This window comes from Lineus longissimus, chromosome 15, assembly GCF_910592395.1.
Source record: "Lineus longissimus chromosome 15, tnLinLong1.2, whole genome shotgun sequence".
NCBI classification, from domain to species: Eukaryota; Metazoa; Nemertea; class Pilidiophora; order Heteronemertea; family Lineidae; genus Lineus; species Lineus longissimus.
The window spans coordinates 8,471,540-8,494,295 of record NC_088322.1 but is presented as its reverse complement, the minus strand read 5'-3'; the positions used below and the strand labels follow the sequence as shown (position 1 = coordinate 8,494,295).

The 22,756-nt window shown below is 40.6% G+C and overlaps 1 protein-coding gene across 3 annotated transcripts; it reads right to left on the bottom strand.

Moving 5' to 3' along the window:
• Positions 1–89: 89 nt before the first annotated feature.
• On the bottom strand, positions 90–22,320 carry LOC135499459 (pleckstrin homology domain-containing family A member 8-like). 3 transcript variants are annotated; one of them, XM_064790202.1, is made up of 13 exons: positions 22,281–22,320; positions 21,242–21,358; positions 20,553–20,708; positions 16,524–16,648; positions 15,616–15,801; positions 15,089–15,129; positions 8,546–8,809; positions 8,079–8,164; positions 7,712–7,770; positions 6,729–6,859; positions 6,301–6,436; positions 5,565–5,756; positions 90–4,468 (listed from the first exon to the last, which is right to left on the bottom strand). In XM_064790202.1, the coding sequence occupies exons 1-13, from the start codon at positions 22,318–22,320 to the stop codon at positions 4,445–4,447; spliced, it is 1,557 nt and encodes a 518-aa protein (XP_064646272.1). In that variant the 3' UTR covers positions 90–4,444. The 3 variants fall into 3 exon arrangements, with proteins under 3 accessions (XP_064646272.1, XP_064646273.1, XP_064646274.1); XM_064790203.1 differs by having other exon boundaries at positions 90–3,913; XM_064790204.1 differs by having other exon boundaries at positions 90–3,910.
• Positions 22,321–22,756: the final 436 nt, after the last annotated feature.

Here is a 22,756-nt window from a genome sequence, read left to right as displayed (position 1 = left end):
CATTGATGTCCCAAATTGGTCTTGTGATTACAAAATCACAAAAGGCCAATAGAAAGAAGCACTTAAAGAAAGTAAAATCTTACACGAAATTATACAAAATATGATGTTTATTGTTCTATCTTACACATTACTGCATGAGGAAACCAGCCCTGTAAAAATTATCTCCTAACCATCCCCCACCAACTAATGGAAAATGCCTTAGATGCTGGGGGATGGATATTTGATGAGGGGAGCGTTTCTGAGGAATAATTTATTGACTTTAGCTCTCAGCTTATCTGAGCCAGGTAACCTCCTGCTGAGTTGCCGGACCAAAGGCTGAGGTCAACATATGTTGTTACATAACCGATCTTGCTATCACATCCTGGTTGCCTTGTAGTCCACCAAATTACTTCTAATTTTGCCTCATCACAGTAAATTATGCCGATCATCACTGTGTGTAGTATCAGCGGGGTACTTGAAGTTGGAGGGCGACTAAATATCTTACAGGGCTGGTTTCCTCATGATCTTCTACATCATGTAGTCTATTCACAGGGAATAATTACAAACAACCTCCATAGTATACCACTCAATGAAGACTGAAAATACTTCAAGAAATTCTGCAAATTGACATTTATCCAAATGTGACCATACTTGTTTGATATAAACATGTACATCATTTACATGTGGCCTGCTGGTAATTATGAATAAATACATGCACCAGTGTAATGAAAACTTGCCAGTGTAATGTTTGAATATCAGTGTATACAACAGCATTATTGTAATTAATCGTCAGAACTTATTTACATAACTGGAAAATCTCTAATTAAAACTTGTCTTCAATTGTGTTAAAGGGACTGTTATAATTTTTCATCTGCTAATCGCATGCAATGCGAAAAAAACACTTGAGCAATATTTTCTCTGCTCACAGATATGACATGGCCAAGTTTGCAGCAACATGAAGCGTACAACATAATTCTAACATTAAACTACTCAATGATTTTCCACCCCACTCAATCCAAACCATCTACACTCTAAACATAAACTTTAGCTCAAAACTTAAACACATTAGTTCCATTAATAAACTTTGAAAATCAAAAGTAAAATACAATGTTATGCGGTCTGAAAATTTTCTGACTAGTGGGAATATGGCAAATGATTACACGTATGCACTTTCAAAGGACTGTCGGTAAATGATGACAGTAAACGATTGCCTCCAGTTGCGGCCTCTAACTATGGAACTAAATTAATTCGCCCTGCATCTCCTTTAACCCTTTCAGCATTTTAAGCAGACACATCATGACCTTCAGCTGGAGTAGGCACATGTACTCCTTGAGATTACCCCAATGAACTAAAAACCATGAAGCAACTGAATAAGTTATTTAACCCTGCAAATAATTTTTTCAATGCAGTTTTTGCCCCAGTCCTTTGAAAGGCCTCATGACGGTCTTAATGATTAGACACTGAAAATGACATAGAATATAGAATGTGTGTATACAAATAATAAATACCTTTATGTTGATAATACCTAAGTACAGTTTTATGATATGTTACTAAGGACCATCGGAACCAACTTCTGGACTGTTTTTAAAACACTGAATAAAAGATAAACATCATCGAGTGGAGTAAGGTCAAACTGCATGTATTCTTATCTACCGTACTCTTTTTTTCTGACCATGAGCCTCTCTGTGAGTTACTGCCCATATTTATTCTTTAATCCTCATTTCAAAACATATCCAGAAGTTAGTCGCTGTGGCCCTTAACCCCTCTTAAACCAAAGCTCTCATACCAATCCTCTCATGACACGAGTGAACTGGAAAATCAGTTATTATCATCATCAACATCATCCGGGCATCAGGGCCCCGGATTCGGCCTTAGCCTCAGTCAGTGGTCAAGGAAACCTTCCTGGTGACAATGGGTGATATGAATAAACACTAGTAAATGCTTTTACTTCTATTTTGTACAGAAATGCCTAGTGTAAATGTACGTGAAGTTTTAAGTAAAAGCATTTCCTAGTCTTTATTCATATCACACATGGTCTATCCTTCAATGAAGTTAAATCAAGTGACCTTGTTAATCTGAAAATTGGCGTGCAAATTGCTTTTATCATGTTTATGGCATTGAAGGGGTTAACATTCTAAGTAGGCCTACAGTTTCCAAGTTATCATAACTTACGTCGTCATCAATATATACACAGATGCACAACAGCTCACAAGAACAAAGAAAGGAATATGAACCAAATATATGAGGCCATACCAATTTACTTCCAAGAAAATTGATATGGCCTGAGCACGCCTTATAATTTTTTGACTTAAGTGAACTTAACAAGATTATTTCAACTTCAACAGGAAACAGATGATAGATTTATAAGTTTACCTGTGAATCAAAAGTCCATTTGATTACAAACATGACGTCTAAAATCTCGAGAACGAATTTGAATATATGGTACACGTTTAGAATCATTCTCCATGCAGATCGATATTGGATATTCTCTCGACCAACACAGGTTTCCATTACACCATGTGGTCACACTCAGACACGGGTGCATAAAGATACCAAATCAACTACTCAAATAGGGATTGATCAGCCAATTTTACAGTTTGCTACAACAAACGAAATCATCCTTTCAATAAACATTATAAATACCTACACACCCACACATAGCCACCAGTTAGTTAGTTTTGTTAGACTACCCAAATCATTTTTTTTACAATTACTGGAATTACGTGTATTTAATGATGTCATGAAAGCAACAAGTCAACATTTCTTTGCAGTGTAAGCTTTTTCAGTTATTTTTTTGTTATACTAAACAGTGTCAGCGTCCTCCAGGTTTGTAATCAAAAGCTTCCCAAATTACTGCACGCTTGTGATCTTAAGACAACAACACCTTCATCATACAACCACATGTAATGAAATATTAAGGAAATGTATTCAATCAAAAACGGTGTACTTAAATGCACTCCTAAATTTAATTTTGATGACTTGAAACCCGAGTTTGAACATTGTGGACCCTTGTGGATGGTGATGGATGTTTCGGATGACCGCTCTTCGCATAATGAACAAAACCTTCTGTTCTCTTTTTCAGAGAAGAGCGCAACAGAGAGTATACAAGAGTCCATTTAAATCCCAACATTTCAGAAGCGCAACGAAAGTATACAAGAGTCCATAAGTTTCAGAAGCACTATGGAAAGCAAACAAGTCAACTCAAGTGCATACGTCTCAGAAGCATTACAAAAGTATACAAGAGTCAATAATTAGTCTCAGAAGCACTTCAGAAAGTAAACAAGAGTCAACACAAGTGATAACGTCTCAGAAGCGCTATGGAAAGTACTTAGAATACAAGAGTTCTTACAAATTCATACATCTCAGAAGAGCTATGGAAAGTATGCAAGAGTTTGTTCAATAAAAGTCCATACTTCTCAGAAGTCCTACGGAATGTATACACGAGTCCATACAAGTCCATATGACTCAAAAGCGCTATGGAAATTATACAAGAGCCCACACGTCTCAAAAGCGCTGCCACACTGCACAGCAGTCATCAACATGTTTACTTGACGCCCAAATGCTCAGAATAATGACGGTTTCACCATCTGAAAGGCAAAGACCTCTTCACCAAGCCCTGGTCATTTCATCAGAAAACCTTCATTATTGTCCTCAATCAGCAGCAATAGTTGCCAATGACGACAGTTTTTAACCAATGCTAATTATGGTCAAGCAATTCAGATCACAATTAATACTGTAGGCAACACTGATGAAACTAGTTTTAACCATGTTTTGCATTTCCCGTAGTCGGAAGAGGAAGCGACAAAGCAACTACCATGCACTACACATAAAGCGACATCCGTTGGCTGGAAGAGGCACTCCCATGCTGTCGATGACCAAAGCTTGCATCGACTATGCAAAGCCTCTGAAGCTACACTGTACAGGCTCTTCACTGCTGGAATGAAATTGAAGGCAGAGTTACACATAAAGCCATACACTACTGAAGCAAACTAAAACAACAATAGCGCCAGGTCACGGGTTATGCTGAAATAACAGGGGACACACTATGCATTATGCTACGCACTACAGGATGAAGCAAAAAAGCGCCAGGTCACGTGTTATGCTGAAATAACAGAGGATACACTATGCATTATGCTACGCACTACAGGATGAAGCAAAAAAACTACTCGAAACCGTGAAAATTTTGCAACTGTTTTTAATAGTTTTGTAATTTTGTGTGAAATTTCAAATTCAAAGCAGTGACCATTTTGAATGAATGCAGCGAAGACAGAATTTTGTCTTCCACCGAATTTTGATGTAGCCATTTTTGAGGCTCAGGCTGAAATGAAAGATTATAATGTTGGACAAATAAAATGCTATATGCTAGGCACTACTGAAGCAAGCCAAATGTGCGTAAATGCATCCTTTACCTTGGGAAAGTGATGTCATAGTCATGGCAACTTAGGTGGAAAACGGACAGAAAGAACTAGGACATGCACATGCGCTGTATCTAGAAAGAAAGCAGGCCTCGATATCACCCCCGAAAAGTGTCTTTTGAACCCCTGAAACCTTGCCCAGGGCCCTCACATTACAAATAGGTAACTTTAGAAAAAAAGAAGTGTAACAGGGCTCCCGAGGCTTTTTGTCAAAACAGTCTTGAGCTCTGAGAGCCACAGCAGAGAAAATATCTACTCTCAAACGAGTTCTGGTTAAACGTTTTTGAAATGACACTACAAATTTCATACTTTTTAGGGATAGGGCCTAATCCCTTCTTTTAAGTCCACATTTAAATGACAAACTTTCATTATCATCACAGGGTTTAACATCGGCTGACCTACTACTTTTAAAACTCCTCACTGGAGGTTGCCACTGTTCATATGGCACAATGTTAAAGGTCCACTCCGTCCGTTCAAATTTGAAATTGAATTTGAGATTTTTCAAATACTGGTATGTAAATACACATTAAGTAAAAACCCATCAGGTTGACAGAGCTTATGACTAGACACCATTGATTCATAAATATCAAAATCTATTGCAATATTTCTTCTAGAATAACAGCTACAATCAAAAGATGACTAACCAAGACACATTACAGCGAAACTTCAATCCTAAGCGTGACCCACGTCAAATCTGGTCACTCTCATGACCCCCCCCCCCCCCACACACAGATTTCTTCATCAAGAAATCTTGAACGAAGCGACAGACCATGGGCAACCAACAAGAGTTAGGACACTCCTGAAAGGTAGGTTTCCACTGCATACCACTGCAACAAGCGGGTGTTACAGCTTATAACATTCAAACCCAGGATTTGCTCCTGCGATTGCGCATGCCCTGTGCAATTCAAGCTGAACCGCATTCAGTGGAAACCTACCCTGAGTTAAGCAACGCCCCCCTCCCCCCAATCTTAACTCTACAAGACAGATAGGACAACCAACGAGATAGAAAAGAATACTATGGCACTCCAACAATTGACTAAAGTCCAATGCAGTCCCCCCCAACAAATTTGTCTGAAATTTATAACCAGAACTGTCTTCACTTCATCATCTTAAGTGTAAACAGATCACTGGCAACATCCGATAGAAAACAGACTCTGGCATTTGCTATACCTGTTCGCTCGAGTCTAACGAATTGTCCACGTAAAACTCTGATAATATCTTAATGAGGTGGTCCTGGGCATTCAGACACTGCTCCATGTCTAACATGAGCTGTTTGCTGAAGTCGGAATGCTTGGCGTCCTCTTCGTGCAGCGATAAATGCAGCATGAAATCCTTTTTGGATGGTACAGCGCTGAGCGCCACCTGTGGGGAGAGAAATAAACAGTCTGAGAGGTATTCTATGGACGGAGTCGCACGAATAAACTTCCTGGATGGCAGTTTTGAGCACCAGCAGGAGGGAAAATAAAATGACGGTGCTGTTGTGATTATGAAAGCTTGATATTTCACGACCAGATATTACAAGATTGGGTTTGAAACCTTTGAACAGTATCTGATGGAAATTGTCCTCTTGACATCAAAGGGAGAGCCATCACCCTGTGCTCCTTACGAGGACTTTGCTTACAGTCCAAGGCTGGATTTGCTTGTGGAGGTGGTTGGCCAAGAGTCGGAGAGGTGGGAGAGGCTAGGAGAGGTTGCAGCGGATTCTACAGGGTGGATATCTCAGAAATCTTGCTGAAAATATTCTAACGTTTGAATAATCTTTTTGAATCTGATGACCAAATTTGTTGCTTTTTGGCACCAATGCCCTCACCAATGGTAGTGTTGCCCTTGAGTTTGGGTCGATGCCCCTGGAATCAATCTGAAGTTGGGGATGTGGTGGGTATGAATGGGTCTCTATTCTACTTACTGCGAACATGCCTCTTAGCACCCAGCCATGATATGGTCGTAGCGTTCGGGAGTAAGCGTTGGTCACCCCTGCTGATAAATCGTCATCCGTGCTGATCACAAACTCCTTCAAAAACTCACTGATAAATTCAACAGACCTGAAAGAGAGGATAATTCATTTTTACACCAGTGACCTTATACGGGGGACTATAGGCAGGAGGAGGGGGACTAAATTGGCTATCTTCAGGTGTCTCATGTGCAAAGTAAGAGCACTAGGTCAGGTTTAATAGATTCAGAACTAAATATATCCCTCGTACAGCGTGAATAGTTTCGACGTACTGTGAGGTGTGTTTCCTCCCACTTTACATTACAAATCGCTAAATATTATTAGCAAAGTTAAAATAATGTCCTAGTCAACACTCATTTCTCAAATATATTATTTGTTTTTACCTTTTCAGCCACAGTAATGCCACAGTAGCAGACGTCGACAAGTGACTCTGTTTCATCGACTTCTCGTAGAGAACAATACTTTGTAACGTTGGAAAACTCTCAGGTTTTGTGGAATATTTCATGTGGATTTTCTGAAAAAGTTGAAAAAAGTTTAATTTGAGCTGGGACGCTAGTTTATTGCTTGTTTTAGCGTGTTTGATGTACAGTAGGGTCAGTAAGAGCATGCCTGGGTAGATTGTGCCTCGGTATCAGACTTTGGCCTTTGTATGCGGGCACTATACATCGTGAAAGTCAGACCCAATTTCGCAACCACGTGACCACCCTGGGATCTCGGGATTTTCAAGTTTTGGGATTCCAGAGGTTAAGTCAGAGGCCTGTTTCTGTAGAACAACCATAAAAGGAAAGCAAACACTGAGAACATAAGACGAAGATGTACCGGTATGAAAATATTATTACAAAATTGCACAACATAATCTTTCTATTTCAATACTTCATATAAAGCACTAACAGCATAGATTGACAAAAGTGTGTTAACCTTTGGGATTACGAAACAGCGAGGAAAGAAGTTTTATCAATTATATTCTCGTTTAAAGAGTAGTTAATCATCTTAATACCCGGAAATAAGTACCGGTACTTCAAACTAAACAATCCATGACCCTAAGATAAGTCATAATGGCCGTGATATCATCCATTTTTATCACTTCTATTCTTTCATTATTTGACAAACCAGAGTTTCAATAGCCTCTTGACAGACCTTGACACAGGGTTAATCCCTAGTGCCAACATGCACGAGAGTATTACTTTAGGCAATATCTATGATAACGCAACGCTTGTTTTTACAAGTCTTTTATACCATAGCCTCTGACTGTTCTAAGTTCATAATTTTCATGTTCTGTATGAAGTCAGGCAACCGGCATAGACGTCAGTTCCTACAAAACGTATTCCTCGAAAGAAAGAGCTTTCAATTCTGCGTCTATTCTCACCCTGATATTTCCTGATATATCCAACTTTACTGGTGCAAATGCAGTGGCCCCCAACTTATCTGAAATCAGAAATTGGTAAAGAAATTAGTTTCGAGGAAGCAGGAATGAGGCATGGACTCTATATGAAACTTGTCCTAGTTCAAAAGAGTTTAATATGCCAATCTGATGGCCTTGTGGTTTAAGGTCTCTGCTTCCTGAACAGAAGGTTGAAGTTTTAAGGCATCCGGGTAGCTCATTCTGATGCGGTCATTTGGTATAAGCTGCAAGCTAGTTTGATATTGGGGATAACGTGTCTTCCCGTCAGGCGCCTGCGATCAGAGATTTCATCTTTTACTTAAATTCATATAAAGCCTCCTGCAATACTCACCAAAAATCGGCAAAACGTTTCGACAGGCATCAAGGAATGGTAAAACTGGAATGCCACCGTCTGGCAATGGAACTACATCACAGAATCTGAAAGAGATCCGTTGAATTAAGTATCTTTTTTCCTGACATGAAAACTGAACTCTTGAACATCCAACATCATCATTGATCTTGCCGCTGAAAACCTTACACTCAACTACTAGAGTCATCATCTTGACACAACATGAAAGTCACTAATCTTGAAATCCTAAAGCAATCAGAATTCGTTCAAAATGAAGTGAATCCCAACTTCAAGGGTGGGAGTCTGTCCTTTGTTTTCCAGAGAACAGTCTCCCAGGTTTAAAATGGCATTCAGCCAAAATGTCGGTGCCTATAGGGTTAACCCTTAATACAGAATTCATTTGTATAATTTCTTTCTTTGGAAGGACAAATAAGTTCAAATCAGAAACTGAAACTGAAACTGAAACTAACTTGGTGGTCATATTCGAAAAGAACGTCTGGATCTTCCCATCCTTAGGCCGTACGTCGCCATTTTTCAGAGGCACTGGCATCAAAGGCGTAGTTAGCCATTTCTCATGATCGGGTAGGATGTCATTTGGCGGTGGTCCACGATGGTCTTCAACCGAATGCTTGTCATTTCCGACATCGGATTCGGACATTCTCTTCGGTCGCTCAGGTCTGTCTAGTATTGTCTTTAATGTTCGTTGTCCTTTATCATTTCCTGAGGAGATATGCCTGAAAATACGCAAGGTGTTAAAAAGTTTTAGTGCTATTTTCTTCAAAAGTCTTTCATTTTTATTATTGCTGATTGAAGCAATACTCAAACCATTCGTCCGATTGTCATGCGTTCAGGTTGCCAAAATCAGGCTCATGTCGACGAGCGAGTGACTTATGCTTTGCACAAACAAGCAAGTTTCGTTGCTGCGGTTCCATCGCAGCAACCAAAATGCTCAACTGTGCAGCGCTTTGATAACGTTCTAACAAATTTAGTGGTCAAATTGTAACCATTTGGTGTCTCAGTATTCTCAAAGCAAGTGTTGTTCATTACAAATGTCACAAGCCATATCAGTTTTTACTAAATGTGGTATCTCTACAGGCCTTGTCTTTTAGAAAATGAATGTGCTCACTTTTTGAGTGCCTAGCACAATTGAGCAATTGAGCACCCTAAAAGGCAAGGCCAGTATCTATATCAATATCATGGTTGAGCCTAAAGTTAAAACAATGAGTGACCACGTGGCCAGGTCAAGTGCTCGAGCACTCAGGTACCAGATAGATCCAGTCCACCTTACACCAAACGTTATGATGCAATCTAAAAGTGGAGTCTACGAGATTATACCAGACTTGAGGGAAAGGATCTGGTCAATATAATGGAGTATGCCACTTGAAGTTGCCAACATTCAATATCAGTCACTTTTACAATATACAGTGATTAAGCATAGATCGAACGGACACCAGAGTGAATCCGCAGATATATAATAGCTATTCATGTAAAAATGTACAAGATATGTTTTCTCGCGAAATTTCATTTTACTATAACTCAATAATTTGATGAAGTATGTTTGTCAATGATTTTAATGTTTAAACAGCTTGTTGAGTGTGTTTATATTAGAAACATGGTCAAACGTTTTTGGCACCAATAACGTCATTTTATAGCAGTCTTGGAGTACATTCTTTTTGTATTTGACCAAGATGATATTAAAGTCATGTCATGATGTTGCTTGTAATAAGTTAGAGGAGGCAACATGTATGCATAAACGCATGTGAATGTGATCTCTCTGGTTCGATGTGGTCTAAAAACTGAAAACTTTCTTTGTTTGGTCTGGTCTAATCAGGTCTGGTCTAAGCAGGTCTGGTCTAAGCAGGTCTGGTCTAATCAGATCTGGTCTAATCAGGTCTGGTTGGGTTTGGTTCTGTGTAAACAGCCCTAGTGTGGCATTGGTTGCAGTGAGATGAAAGAATTTATTATGTTGCTTTCAATCGGTTCAATTGACCCAGAGGAGTCCTTTTCTTCGAATTGAAATGGGAATGGCTTTTAAGGACAATGTCAAACAGCTGTACAAGTAATGGTTCCTGCCGGCACCACACTGTCTGTCAATGGAAACAACACCACCAACTGTACATGTACAAATAATGTGCTCAAGGAATTTGACGTGGTTTTGGTTGCAAGTATACGCCTAGCAAATGGTAAAGGAACTTCATGGCAAAGGAACTTCAAGAGAAGGGCCTAACGTGGGAGGCAGCCAGACAGCGAGCAGCCAACAGACTTGAGTGGAGGACCTTGGGGAATGCCCCATGTGCCACCTAGGGCACGAAGGGTCCCAAGAGATACGCCTAGCTAGATTAAATATTGGTAACTGAATTTAGATCAGAATAAAACAGAGTAAAGGAAAAAACCCTGAGTATTTCTTACCTGCGGCTCATCGAGAATGGAATATATCCAACAATCATAAACAAAGCCACAAGAACAAACGCCAGGAGAAAATATTTCCCATGACGAAAATGAGGTGTCAAAGTCACTTTCAAGTTCACCATCGACCATGTCTTTGGTGAACCCTGACCGGAACTCGTCATTTCGGCAGAAAGTTAAATGTTCAAAATAAAACAACACGAAACTGTAGCCAATAGCGCCACTGAGAGGAAGAGGCGACAAAATGTCGAGAAAGTAATCTGCAAGATGGCTCAAATCTATTCTAGAGATCAGCAAGTTAGCGTAAAATCCTTCACAGAAGCAGCAGTTACGACGGCTTGACTCTCCAGCTGGTGATCTTTTCACGAAGAGATCAAGAAGAGTTTCGGTACCGGTAGCACTTGTTTGAACACGGGTGGTCTATCACAGAATAAACTTTAACAGAGTCAACAGCACCTTAGGAAAATCAAGAAGAAGTGTAGCACCAACTGTATGCCAGTGCCCTGTTTAATTCAGTCCTAAGCAGGCACTTTGAAAAAGATGAAAATCCACTTTTGTGCCCAAGGGCCAAGGTGGCGCATCACAGAAGTTCGGTAGGCTGTACTTGAACCACTGCTGATCACTACCCAAACACAACCAAAAAGCATTGGAAGTGGCAATACTTAATCACGAAATCAGCTGGGCAACCTGGACTTTGATAGACAATTACTTTCGCAAACAATCAGTGATCATGTGCAAGTAATCGGAACTCTTCAATCACCAGGTCACTCTTAAAGTACAGCGGTATGTACTCTGCGTCCTGGTTAAAGTGTTGCCACTGTGCTGGAGAGTGGAACTTGTAGGAAGAACTCTTCAAATGTGAGGTAATGCTGAAGCAAGAAGTGTCCTTGTGGAAGATAGGCCTGTCAGAGTTGGAGAGTTATTAGGTAGAGGTAAACTCCAAACAAAAGGTTATTTATTAATAAATCACTTCAGCACTGTCTGAGACTCACTCCCATAAGGAGAATTGACAATAGTTCAGTAAACAAATCTGACCCAAAGAAAGAAATGTTGCCCAACATTTTTCATAACTAGTCCACTGTACCCGTGGCCGCCATCAATCATACATTTAATACAAACCTTCTTTTCACAATTTGATTCCGAACAAAAATCGCTCACCAAGCTGTGTGTGAACGCGCAAAAGCTTTTGACTGAAGTGACAGGGCTCGAGACGTCGCATTGTGACGTCATGTCGTCAGCAGACCCATCCTGACGTCAGAGCCGTGACGCGTTCAGGCTGTGTCGGGAGTGACGTCGCCCGTGACGCGCATGACGCGAAGGTAAAATCGCCGCGCAGGCAAGCTGAATAACGTTAGATAAAACCAATAAACGGCGTTATGATCGGATTGTTAGTTGGAAATTCAAAAATCGGGCTTCGTAAGGACATTTTCGGGACCCGTTATATGCAACATGCAAAATCTGGGGTCGCTCAGCCATTCGGCCTGGGAGATATCAGCGCACAAACACACAAACTTTTCTCGAATTTAGTAAGGATGCCAGCAAGTGTTTGTGTAATGACAATTGATAGAAGTTCTCAAAACTTGAATTTCATCATTTTCAGCAAGTGTCATCTTTTTAGAATGTGCACTGTGATTGCAGAAAATAGGACTAGATAATGCTCTCCTTTTAAAGGGGGCACTCCGTTTGCAATAACTGATGGTCCTTGAGAGTAGAAATGCAGTTAATATACACAATGCCCCAGTGCTGAGTTATCAGGCCAACATATCTGTTGAAACCTGGTATGACATGTACAGTGGAACCTCCCTTAGCGGACACCTCTCTATTAAGGACAACCTCTCTGTTAACGACACTAGTTTTGGTCCCAAATTGGTACATGTACTTTCCTTTCAATTTGACCTCTCTAATGAGGACACCTCTCTATGAATGACAGCATTTGTCAGTCTCGAGGGTGTCCTTAATAGAGAGGTACTACAGTACTAGTATTTGTATATATCTGTCACACAACCACAATGTTGAATTTCTACAATTGAAAATTTGATATGATATCGTTATGATGTGAATGACAAACTTCAAATTTTAAACGAACAAGGAATCTCTTGACCCCATTGTAGTCAGAAACCATATCAGTACACCTGTACTTGTTTGTGTCTAAAACTAGAATCCTGCATCCTGTTTGGTGAGAGGCCTGGGAGAGTGGGAACAATAAATTTTTTATGTTTTTCTTAACCCTTTCATACAAAGCCAATCTACTTTATTTCTTCATACAGATTATAACTTGATCCTGCGGTTTAGGCTTCCAGATTCATAATCGGGGTGAAAGGGTTTCGATACTTGACACAGACACATCACATTCCCTGTGACCTTTGGCAAGTTTCCTGTCCATGGAGCAACTACTTTCGGGAGGTAGCTTATCCGTCTGATCATTCGGTTGTCCAGGGCAAGCAGTTTATAAACTGGGACAACATAACCCTGGACAGTACCTGGTAATGGACACCTCCACCCTGGACAGAGGTGCAACAAAATCACCAGGCAAGTGACAGATGATCAGCCCCAATTGTAGTGGCACGGAACACATCCATATAAAGAAGACATTTGGAAGTCTAGGTCTACCTTATCATTTGGACATGTAGAACACTATGACCAAAAGCTGACTACATCAGACTTTACCATGTACTTTGAGTAGAAATTGTTGGGGAATTTTTCACATAACCTACATTCTTATTTTACAATTGGAAAGTCAAAACAACTGGAGATGTCTCGATAAATCAAACAGGAAATGTTAGCCCGGCTTTAAAAAAAGACTTGACCTAATGGACTACAATGTATTGTACTGTTCTGAAAGGTGCCGCAAAAGATATCTGTCAAGCAGGAGAGCAAAGCTCCTCCTCCAAGCCCATGATAGGAGGAGTTGTCCTGCAAAGGGTTAAGGAAAGACTCTCAAGAACCCTAGGAGAAACTCCTCCTTCAAGCCCGAGCTTGGATGAGCCATCCTGCAATGGGTTAAACTAAAGAAATGACTCTCAAGTGAATGCATGTCGCGAAAGACCTACCAATGATCTATTGTCCTCATCATACACCCACAGTTCAACCCACTAATTGTATTAATTGACCGACCTGATATAAATAAGAATGTATTGACCAAGTCCATGGGCAATTAAAACTCGATCCTTTTATAGACGGTGACGTCAGCAAAACCACGTAGCCACAACTAGTTGGAGGTGCAGGAGATACATCAATACATTGACACACGACCTTGACCTATTGATTGCAGAAAAGGAGATTATAGTTTCAACCTTAATTGATCACAGTATCAACCATAATTGAAATCTAGCTCTTCTTGAATGGAGACGGGGGGGGGGGGGGGAGGAGTGAGGAGCTACTAGCTGCCTCAGATTTACAATAAGTTCGTCAGTGCACTCTGATGTCACTTTCGACCATTGACATTATATTCTCGCCAATGAAGGATACTACGATTCGATAGTTACTGGACTATTTTCACTATTTATGCTGCGATCAAATTTTTTAAACTATGTTGTACTTAGAAAATTAAGCTCTGTCTTTATCATAATGTCACCCAAATGTTAACCAAAATCTCCTGAAAAATGTGAAGGGGAATTGCAGAATGACTGCCCACCCATCTCACTACCATATTTTATATCCTGAAATTTCATCAGTTTATATTCAGTACCATAAATCTACAAAACATTAAAATTTAAACATCGATAAAAGTTAATTAGAATTTTAAAATAATCATGTCATTCACCACCTGTCAAATCGACATTGCGCACCACCTGCCAATTATGATACGTTCATTTAATATTTCTCCAAACTAAACTACATGTAATAGCATAAATAATCAAACTTGACGGATCATATAAATCATCATTATTAACTGATACCACGAATAAATGAATATAATTCTTGATGATACAGGTGGAGCATGATGACAAATGCCAGACACAGCCCAGACAAGGTTTTCTGGTGATGTTAGAGATCCAACAAGGCAGTAATTTTCGTTGTCTCTGTGTTTTTTCCGTTGCCCAAAATCAATATTCCTCGCATGAGCTACAATGTGGGGCATTTTTTCTTTCATCCAAATTGGAAGTATAATATTAGTACATCATGAGGTCAGTAATCATAGGGTTAATGAATTAAGGCAGGTCTTAGAGACTGGGAGGATAAGCTGACGGGCCATAACTTCAGGCACTTTGGTCAAATGATTTATCACCCTCAAAAAGTGGTTATTTATTCATTGTATTTCAGAGAATAGTTCTGAACTTGTATGTTCTGATCCAGTTCTGATTTTTAACAGAAGTCGCCAACTACCGGTCTGTCTAAGTCAAGACATACCAAATGACTAAGTAATTTTGTACCTCCCAATAGTCAGTGCTGCCATCCCAACAGTCAGTGCTGCCATCTATCTAAATGAATAGCAAATAATAATACTTCTGGAAACGACGTCACAGATCAAATGCCCGTGAAGTACGTCAATTCAATATAGCCGCCCTCCGACTGGGCATCCGAGAAATATGTCTGCTACTACAAGTTCATAAAGGGCATCAAAACATTGACGAGGAAAATTGGCTATCACTATAAAGTGTACCTACCTATCAACAGAGCCTGCTCTGATGAACTGTCCTTTGGAATTCTGAAAATTTGAAGACAATTTCTATTTTAGTTTGTATGACATGTATGACGGAAATACGACCGATTGAATTGGCCCCTACTGGTGATGTAGAAATAGTCGAGTCAAATAGAAGGGTGCAGCTTCCTGCCAGTGCCACATTATGTCTGCATCCAGCCTCATTATTTCTGCACCCAGCCCTTTCAGAGACCTGCTAAATGCACTTCAATTGGCTCTCTGCCTTTGTACTGCCAAGAACCCTGCCCTTTTCAGCAAAGCTTTTGAATCTAGCGACGGTACCCTCCCCTACTGGTATCAAAAAGCAGTAGATAAATCACTGGGTTCAACACTGGTGACATATCGCTGCGGTCACCAATTTCTGTCACAGCAACTGCATGGCAAGGGTAAACAAGCGATTTTGTTGCGTGCGATCACGATCACATATCCAACGCTTCACATCATCGCCTGTCTGCTGCTTCAAAGATTCTTCCTCCCAGCAGCTGTACCTACTCGTTTCGCGAGATGACCCTTCACGGGAGAAGCCGGCAACGAGGGATCTGGGCCCTGCAGACCTCCAGAATGGGATGTCGGATATGGTGTGCCCTGCTTGGCATTGACGATCGTCATACACTCTTCTAATGTTCTTATAAACGTATCACAGGTGGCGCTTAACAAACACGTCGCTTCGTTTATTTTCTGGAACAAAGAGAATAGAATTTGTTAATTGAAAATTCGACTTTTACATCTGTTTTTATTCAAAGATCTATGTGGGGAAGTAGGGGACAAAACGACCAAGGTAAGACAGGTTTGCCATTTGAATGACGTCTGGTGTCATAAATTGGGTATCTACCGCAATCATAATTTACAGAATGTGACCACCACATACAACAGTTAAAGTGATACTATGATGTGATTTACAACTTTGCGGAAATACGTTCGTTTTTAATTGTTGAGCACAAATGTAAAGCTCAAATTTTCCATTTTTGATTAGATTTATTATAAAATCGCTGAATGTAAACCACCGCGACCGTGAAAATGTTCATGTTGTGACGTCATCAACGAAAACGGCATCCAAGCGAGCCGTCCGGGCGAAATTAAACCATCAATTTCTAGAAAATGTGCATTTCGATTCGAAAACCTTACCGATTTATGAGAAAGTGACGTAGTCATTTGTCAAAAACAGCTAAAACATTATATGGTGAAATTTGACACGAGTTACCCTTTAAGCCTTGTCTCTCTTCAGTATCAAAAGCCCCCAGGTCTGAAAGTTTCACTGTGAGTGTGATGATAATCTTACATATTACAGCTTTTTTTACATTTACAGTAGTATCATGAGGAATGCCAAAGTTACTGCCGACTTGTTAATGCCGACTGACCAACCAGGCCTTGGTTAGAAAGGTTTCCCAAGCCCTGCTCACCTCGACATTTGGCTCTTTATCATTAGAAACCGACGACTTGACCGTCTGAACCTGCTGCATCAACAGGTCGCAGTACAATCGAAGCTCCGACTTCTTTGCTCGAATCTCTTCCGGGGAAATTTCTTCTGCAAAGAGAAAACGTCCACAAAGGTCAGTTGGTTTTCTTCACTTGTGAGTAAATCACTGTCGGCGTCCAGGGCAAAAAAACACAGAAAAACTTTCAATGTGAAGATATTGTACAAAATCTGCCCGACTGCCATCAAAAATGTTTATTAAGGTCCGATTCCCCAAATTTTCCCAATTTCGGAACTTTTACACCAAGATTTTTCTACCGATAGATTTCCCTTGAAAAATAGATTTATGGTATTTCATTATGATGAATAAAATGATGAATTTTAGATGGTTTACATAGAGTGTCTGCCTGTAGCCAAATGTGCATGTGATGTCAACAGCTGTCCAAATACAGGAGCAGTATACCATCACATCAACATTACACAGTAAAGTGTGCATAAAACTGCAACATCTGGTACTAATGCCACATAATTGAAACATTCAACCACAACTTTTCGTTATGAAATTAAAACTCATTAGAATGAGGTGGAACTGATCTATGGTTCTAAATGAGAGTAAAAATTTGGAATTCTGTTTCAGCTCAGTGGTGTCAATGCAGTGCCGGTGGGTAAGGCCTACCTCTATTAACATTTCATGCAGTGTTTGAAATGCACATGGTCTTTTTCATTAACGTTGCGTTACCAACAGACAAAAGCTGTGCCACATGAAATACTAATGTGGGGATAGGCCTTAAGCTCTGCATTGCTATGAAGTTTGTTTGGATTCGGTTCCTGGTCTGATCATGCATATACGCCACAAACTACAATGTAGACTGCGAACACTTTCTGAGGCTCGGAAAATGGAAGGTTGTCTTGGTTTGATGGTCTTTTCAAATGTAGCGTAGTTTCTTTGTGAACTATCAACAGCACCATACACCTAAATCAATTTGCTCAAGTTTACATCACACCATAGTCACAGCAACCCTTTTAGCCTACATTTAACACAACTTGACACAAACTGCTGCAAAAATGGACAAAATACACATTTTCAACTACAACATCACAGGCGCAAGTCGGACGAAAAGATAACACAATTCAGACACGGTGACTCACCGCCTTCTGGTATAATCCCAACACCTTCACAAAATAGATCATGAGAAACCATCAATTTATTCAAAATATGCAGGGATAAAGTTGCTTGGCCCAATTGAATGACTATTATCACCAGGGTTTTCCACAGGGTTTTCTAAAGGTAGGGTGGTACTCCTGATTTTCAAGATGTTTTGCCAGTGACAGTGTGCAACACAAGGTAGGGTGACCAGAAATTTAAGTGAGGGTGGCCCCATAGAAACTGTTTACAAAATTCGAGAGCAAGGTAAGGTGTCTGCTTCCAAGGTAGGGTAGTATGCTGCTAAAAGGTCATTTAGGTAGGGTTGGACGCCCTGACAAATTGTCTTGAGGAGAACACAGCTTAAACGCTTTTTATATACAGGCCATGGTAGCAGCCTAGTTTTGGCCAGACAGGGCTGGTTATCAATTAGTCACTTCATGATTATGATAACAGTTCTGATAATCTGTAAAGGTGCTCAAATACTTCACTCAACTTGAATGTCGTCATGTTCATTTCTATCCCAAACAATGACTCATGACAAAGTGTGGTACAATCGCCAGGTATCCCATATCAGTGACTTTCGGCGCAAACCTCGGGCTGTTTTGATAAGTCCTGAATCTGATATCATAGTGTTGTGATATATGTTCAAAGTGCCTTTATCATTAAGATACATGTACATGTAAACTGATATCAACTAAGCCCTGCAGCTGATTTTGAAATAGCAGGAAGGTCGTTTGTCAACCTCAGGCAAGTTAAACTCACACTAATGAAGATAATTTTATATTCTGTACAGGCAGCTATTTCAAGTTATAAAATATTTTAAAACTAAATTTCTTTGTCAAAATATCACAGTAGAACCTCTCCTAGGACATTCTATGGACGGATAGGTGCTGTCGTTAATAGAGAGGTGTCCTGATTAGAGATGTCAAACTGAATGAAACAACCACCTCGGGACCAAAACTAGTGTCCTTTTATAGAGACGTTGTCCTTAGAGAGGTATCCGATGTAATTTGTTTTAAATCATATTTTCTTCTTGGCCTCTTTCTATACCACTAGTGTCAGACATGATTTTCCCTAGCTGACAATAGGTAGCTGATGAAATATTGTCCGTGTCCCCATTCCAGGAAAACCAGGAAAAGAAAACGTCCTTATGCAGACGTCTGTCTGGTCTGGCATTACATTGCAAACTGTTTATAATTATATTGACTTTTTATGATTCACACAGACAGGCCTATACAGCCTGTAGTATGCCAAGTGTTTTCAGGCAAAGAAGGTTGGTCAGACACACAGGAGGCTTTTGTGAGGAAAGTTAAAGGGACAATATAGGCAGCAGCTAGGCAGGCAAGATAAAGTTACACAAAGTCGCCAATAGGGATCGTTCACATCTCACAGTACGTCGAAATGCTTCACGCTTGTACGAGGAATATATTTAGTGCGGAATCTGACATGACCCAGGGCCCTCACTGTGTATAAGTCACCTGAAGATGGCCAAATTAGCCCCTTAGCTTCGCTCCTGCCTATACTAGTTCCCCTTTAACAAATGTGTATAATTTACACACGCTTGAACCCACTTATTATATATAATTATTTGATCTTTAAGTTCACTGCAGCTTCCACTAATTCCCATCATGAGAAAATCACGGGTTTATGTTCGCTATGAGGCCCTGCACAGAGTTGTTTGTTTGCACTTGCAGGCCCAGAGAGGCGAACATTAACCCCTGATTTTCTCAGGATGATGAAATCCAGCATTTCCATCACATAGTGTAATTAGTGAACTGTAATGATTTTGGAAAATGATCGGAGGTTATGACTACTGAAATATTTTCATCCCCCAGCATGCATTTTTGCCCATGTTGGTTTTTGGCGTAGGAATAAAGCCTAGGTCATGTCAAGTATGTGCCACGATTTTTTTTCAAAAAGTCGAATGGCCACGAATAAATCCAGTAGCTCTCTGCACTTATCCAGCGCAGTGACTTTTTTGCCCGGATTTTTTTACCCGCCTTAATCTTTTTTGATATCATGCAGGTATGGTATGTACATCAGTTCCATACAATTCTTACAAAACATGTTCGAGCGAAAAGTGGACACTTATTCAATTTCATACATTTGCAATCTGCTCTATCTTCATTTATGGTCACAGATGTCCGTTGGACAATAAACTGCTATTCAGTCGATATAACTATCACCAGTATCAGTAACAATCACATGTGTTTGCATATGTTTGATTGAAAACAAAGTCATGATAGTAACATGACCATGAGCTACTGTTGCATTGACTTGAATGATTTTTTCTTGGGCCTGCCACTTACAATAAAATACCTCAATTTGTGTAGTGTAAGCCTACCTTATAAAACATTTGACCTGGAATTTTTCAGACTACAAACACAATGACAATGTAGGTTATCTTTAACGGGGAAGAACGTAGAAGATAGTGATTAATCATTCATGAAAGAACAAATACTCTGGTTTCACCGACCTAAGATCAGTTGATTGATGACAACGAAATCGAATCAAAAGGAGAACATCATGGATTTCACAGCTACCAGCAACAATTAGAGTACATATGCAGCAGTCCTTTTAAATGCCCTTCGGGTCAGGGAAGACAGATTCCTCACAATATCCTCCAAGACGGCGTTCTGACGTCTAGGGCAAAGAGTCCAGGATGAGGAGGGGATTGGATCTCCAGAAGAAATGGCTCACTGGGGCAGACCCGAGGTCTTCAGCTTTATAATTTGTTGCATTATCCACAGATTGACAGAACAAAGAAGCTGATACTGTCATCAAAGGTTTAAAAGCGGAAGAGTACCAATTATAGGTCCCTGTGTAAGATGAAAAAGCTATATTTAAGAAAATAACTAAAATACTGACCTATAGAGGGCACAGCCTTCCCATAGTTGAGGCAAGCTTTGGCACTTCCGAGCGTGACAAGCCACTGTTGACGTTCTTGGGGTGTGCTCGCCTTCAGATAGAAGTGCTGCTCCCCAGGAATGATAAGGTCCATTCTGGAGGGGTCCGTTGGATGAACTGAAATTCAAAATGTATGTTCATTCAATAGACCGGAACCTTCTTTTAGGTGAAAGCTCTGTTGGCCAGAAACTCGCTCTACCAGGAAGCGGTTTGGACCCAAATAGGCTGTGTCGTCACCCAACGTCCGAGACTGATACATATCTAACCTACTACCTAGTGCATTAATGCTACAATGTAGTATCTTTGGATTTAATTTGGACGTCTCTGAAGATCTCCCTTGAAGTCTTAGCAACTGGAGGAGCCCACATTATGCATCTCAAGTGAGTTCTTCAGATTTTCAATCATATTATTATTAACTGTCTCAAAGCGCTTTACAATCGCAAACATTCTTACCCAGCCTATCCAGAAACCTTTCTGGAGAACCAGGGGCAGGTCCCCATCTACCGCACACAAGGGCATTTCAGCCAAAATTCAGGCCAGTTGAGAGCTACAAAGTGGCACCGGTCGGGTATCAAACCTGGGACCTCATGATCACAAGGCCGACGCTGAAGTGCCACACCGCGCTCACCGAAGACGTATTCACAACCTACCAATGACATCACACACGGTCATCTTGAGGGACCCCTTGCAGCCGTTGGTCACGTCCTCCTGCGACTTGTAGTAGGACATGATGCCATTGTCCAAAACAAACCATCGTGGCTGCCAACCTACAAGACACAGAAACACAACAAAAAATGTCAAATCATAAAATATTTGTCAAGTAACCTGGAATAATTTCAGTGTTCTCCACAAGGCCATCTGTCAGGGCGTCCCACCCAAAATTGGCAGCTTACCACCCTACCTTGGAAGCAGTCACCCTCAGTCTTTGCTCTAGTCTAGAGTTTTTGTAAAGGGTATCTTTTGGGTAATCCTATCTTAAATTACAGGCCACCCAGTTCCTACCTCGTGTTGAATCAAGACTACCACCCTACCTTGAGAAAACCCTGTGGAGAACACTGAATCGTTGACCGCCAGCCAACATCAGTGACCAGTGACCAGCACTGTGACATCTGTATGATGTTTCCCGGCAATGATGTTGACCAAGGCAGAATCGTTTCAGTCACCTCCATTTGTGTCAAGCAAAATAAAATTAGGGAAAGGGAAACGTCCTATTTCACAGTTGGGCAACCATTGACTATTGTCTCAGGCCACCATGCATGCAATGGCCACGGCGGCGCCACCGACCCCATTTACGATTGCCTGCTGAACTAAACTAAGAATGGCAATTAACCACAACAAATACCAACTTACTTTTTTTTTCAATGTATTGTAACTTGTGTTTACTCTACTGTGACCTGAATCTGAGCTGTCCCCGACCTGCAAGATCCGTTAAGCCTGCATGCCATGATACGACATGTCAAAATGTATAGGCCTACTCACGTACACGCGATGTGTACAAAATGTACAACAAACTCAGCCGATTTGACATTTTCAGTTTTTGATTGTCTGACAAAATCCTTGTTTACTCAAAAACGACAACGAGTAAAAAGAAACGAACAAGATAGACTGAAATATGGATATTGTATCTTTTATTTGACAAAAGCTCATAAAAATTTTCAAAGCAGATCTTCGAAGAAATTGCAATCTTACCACTAAAATAATTTGTCCACTTCCACAAAATCCCTTCCATCTTGCAGCGATTTGGTATATCTTCGATGTACACATTAACCGTATGTCGTAGTTGTTCTAGTAAAAACAGGTGACGCCACCATTAGTTCACGAGTTCAAATACGCGGGAAATACGAATGAGCACGTGTGGCCTTGCAGTAGTGATACTAGTAGTTTACAGTTTTAGATTTTTAAAAAAAGGGATGACCCCCTGTAGGATTTGTGAAGGGGGCCTTTGGGGGTGGGTGGGGGGGGGGGGGAGGATGGGTGTTCCCAGCCTTGGGCTTATCTGTTAGCCAGGATTCAAACTGGTGATAAACCTTTCTGCCACTGGTTTTGTCAACCTTCTGTGAGTGGTGGATTTGGTCACTTTTTGAGCCATGGAGGAGATCGATGTCGGCGGCAAACCTCAGATCACTGATCGATAGTTCAGCCAGAGATCGTCAAGGATGACTGCA

Excerpts from the sequence above, each read along its gene's own strand:
- LOC135499459 (XM_064790202.1), bottom strand. The coding sequence starts at position 22,320 with ATGGAAGGGATTTTGTGGAAGTGGACAAATTATTTTAGTG. Across the intron at positions 20,709-21,241 it reads GACCGTGTGTGATGTCATTG|TTCATCCAACGGACCCCTCC; the intron begins GTAGGTTGTGAA and ends TTTGAATTTCAG. Across the intron at positions 8,165-8,545 it reads TTTTCGAATATGACCACCAA|ATTCTGTGATGTAGTTCCAT; the intron begins GTTAGTTTCAGT and ends GATCTCTTTCAG.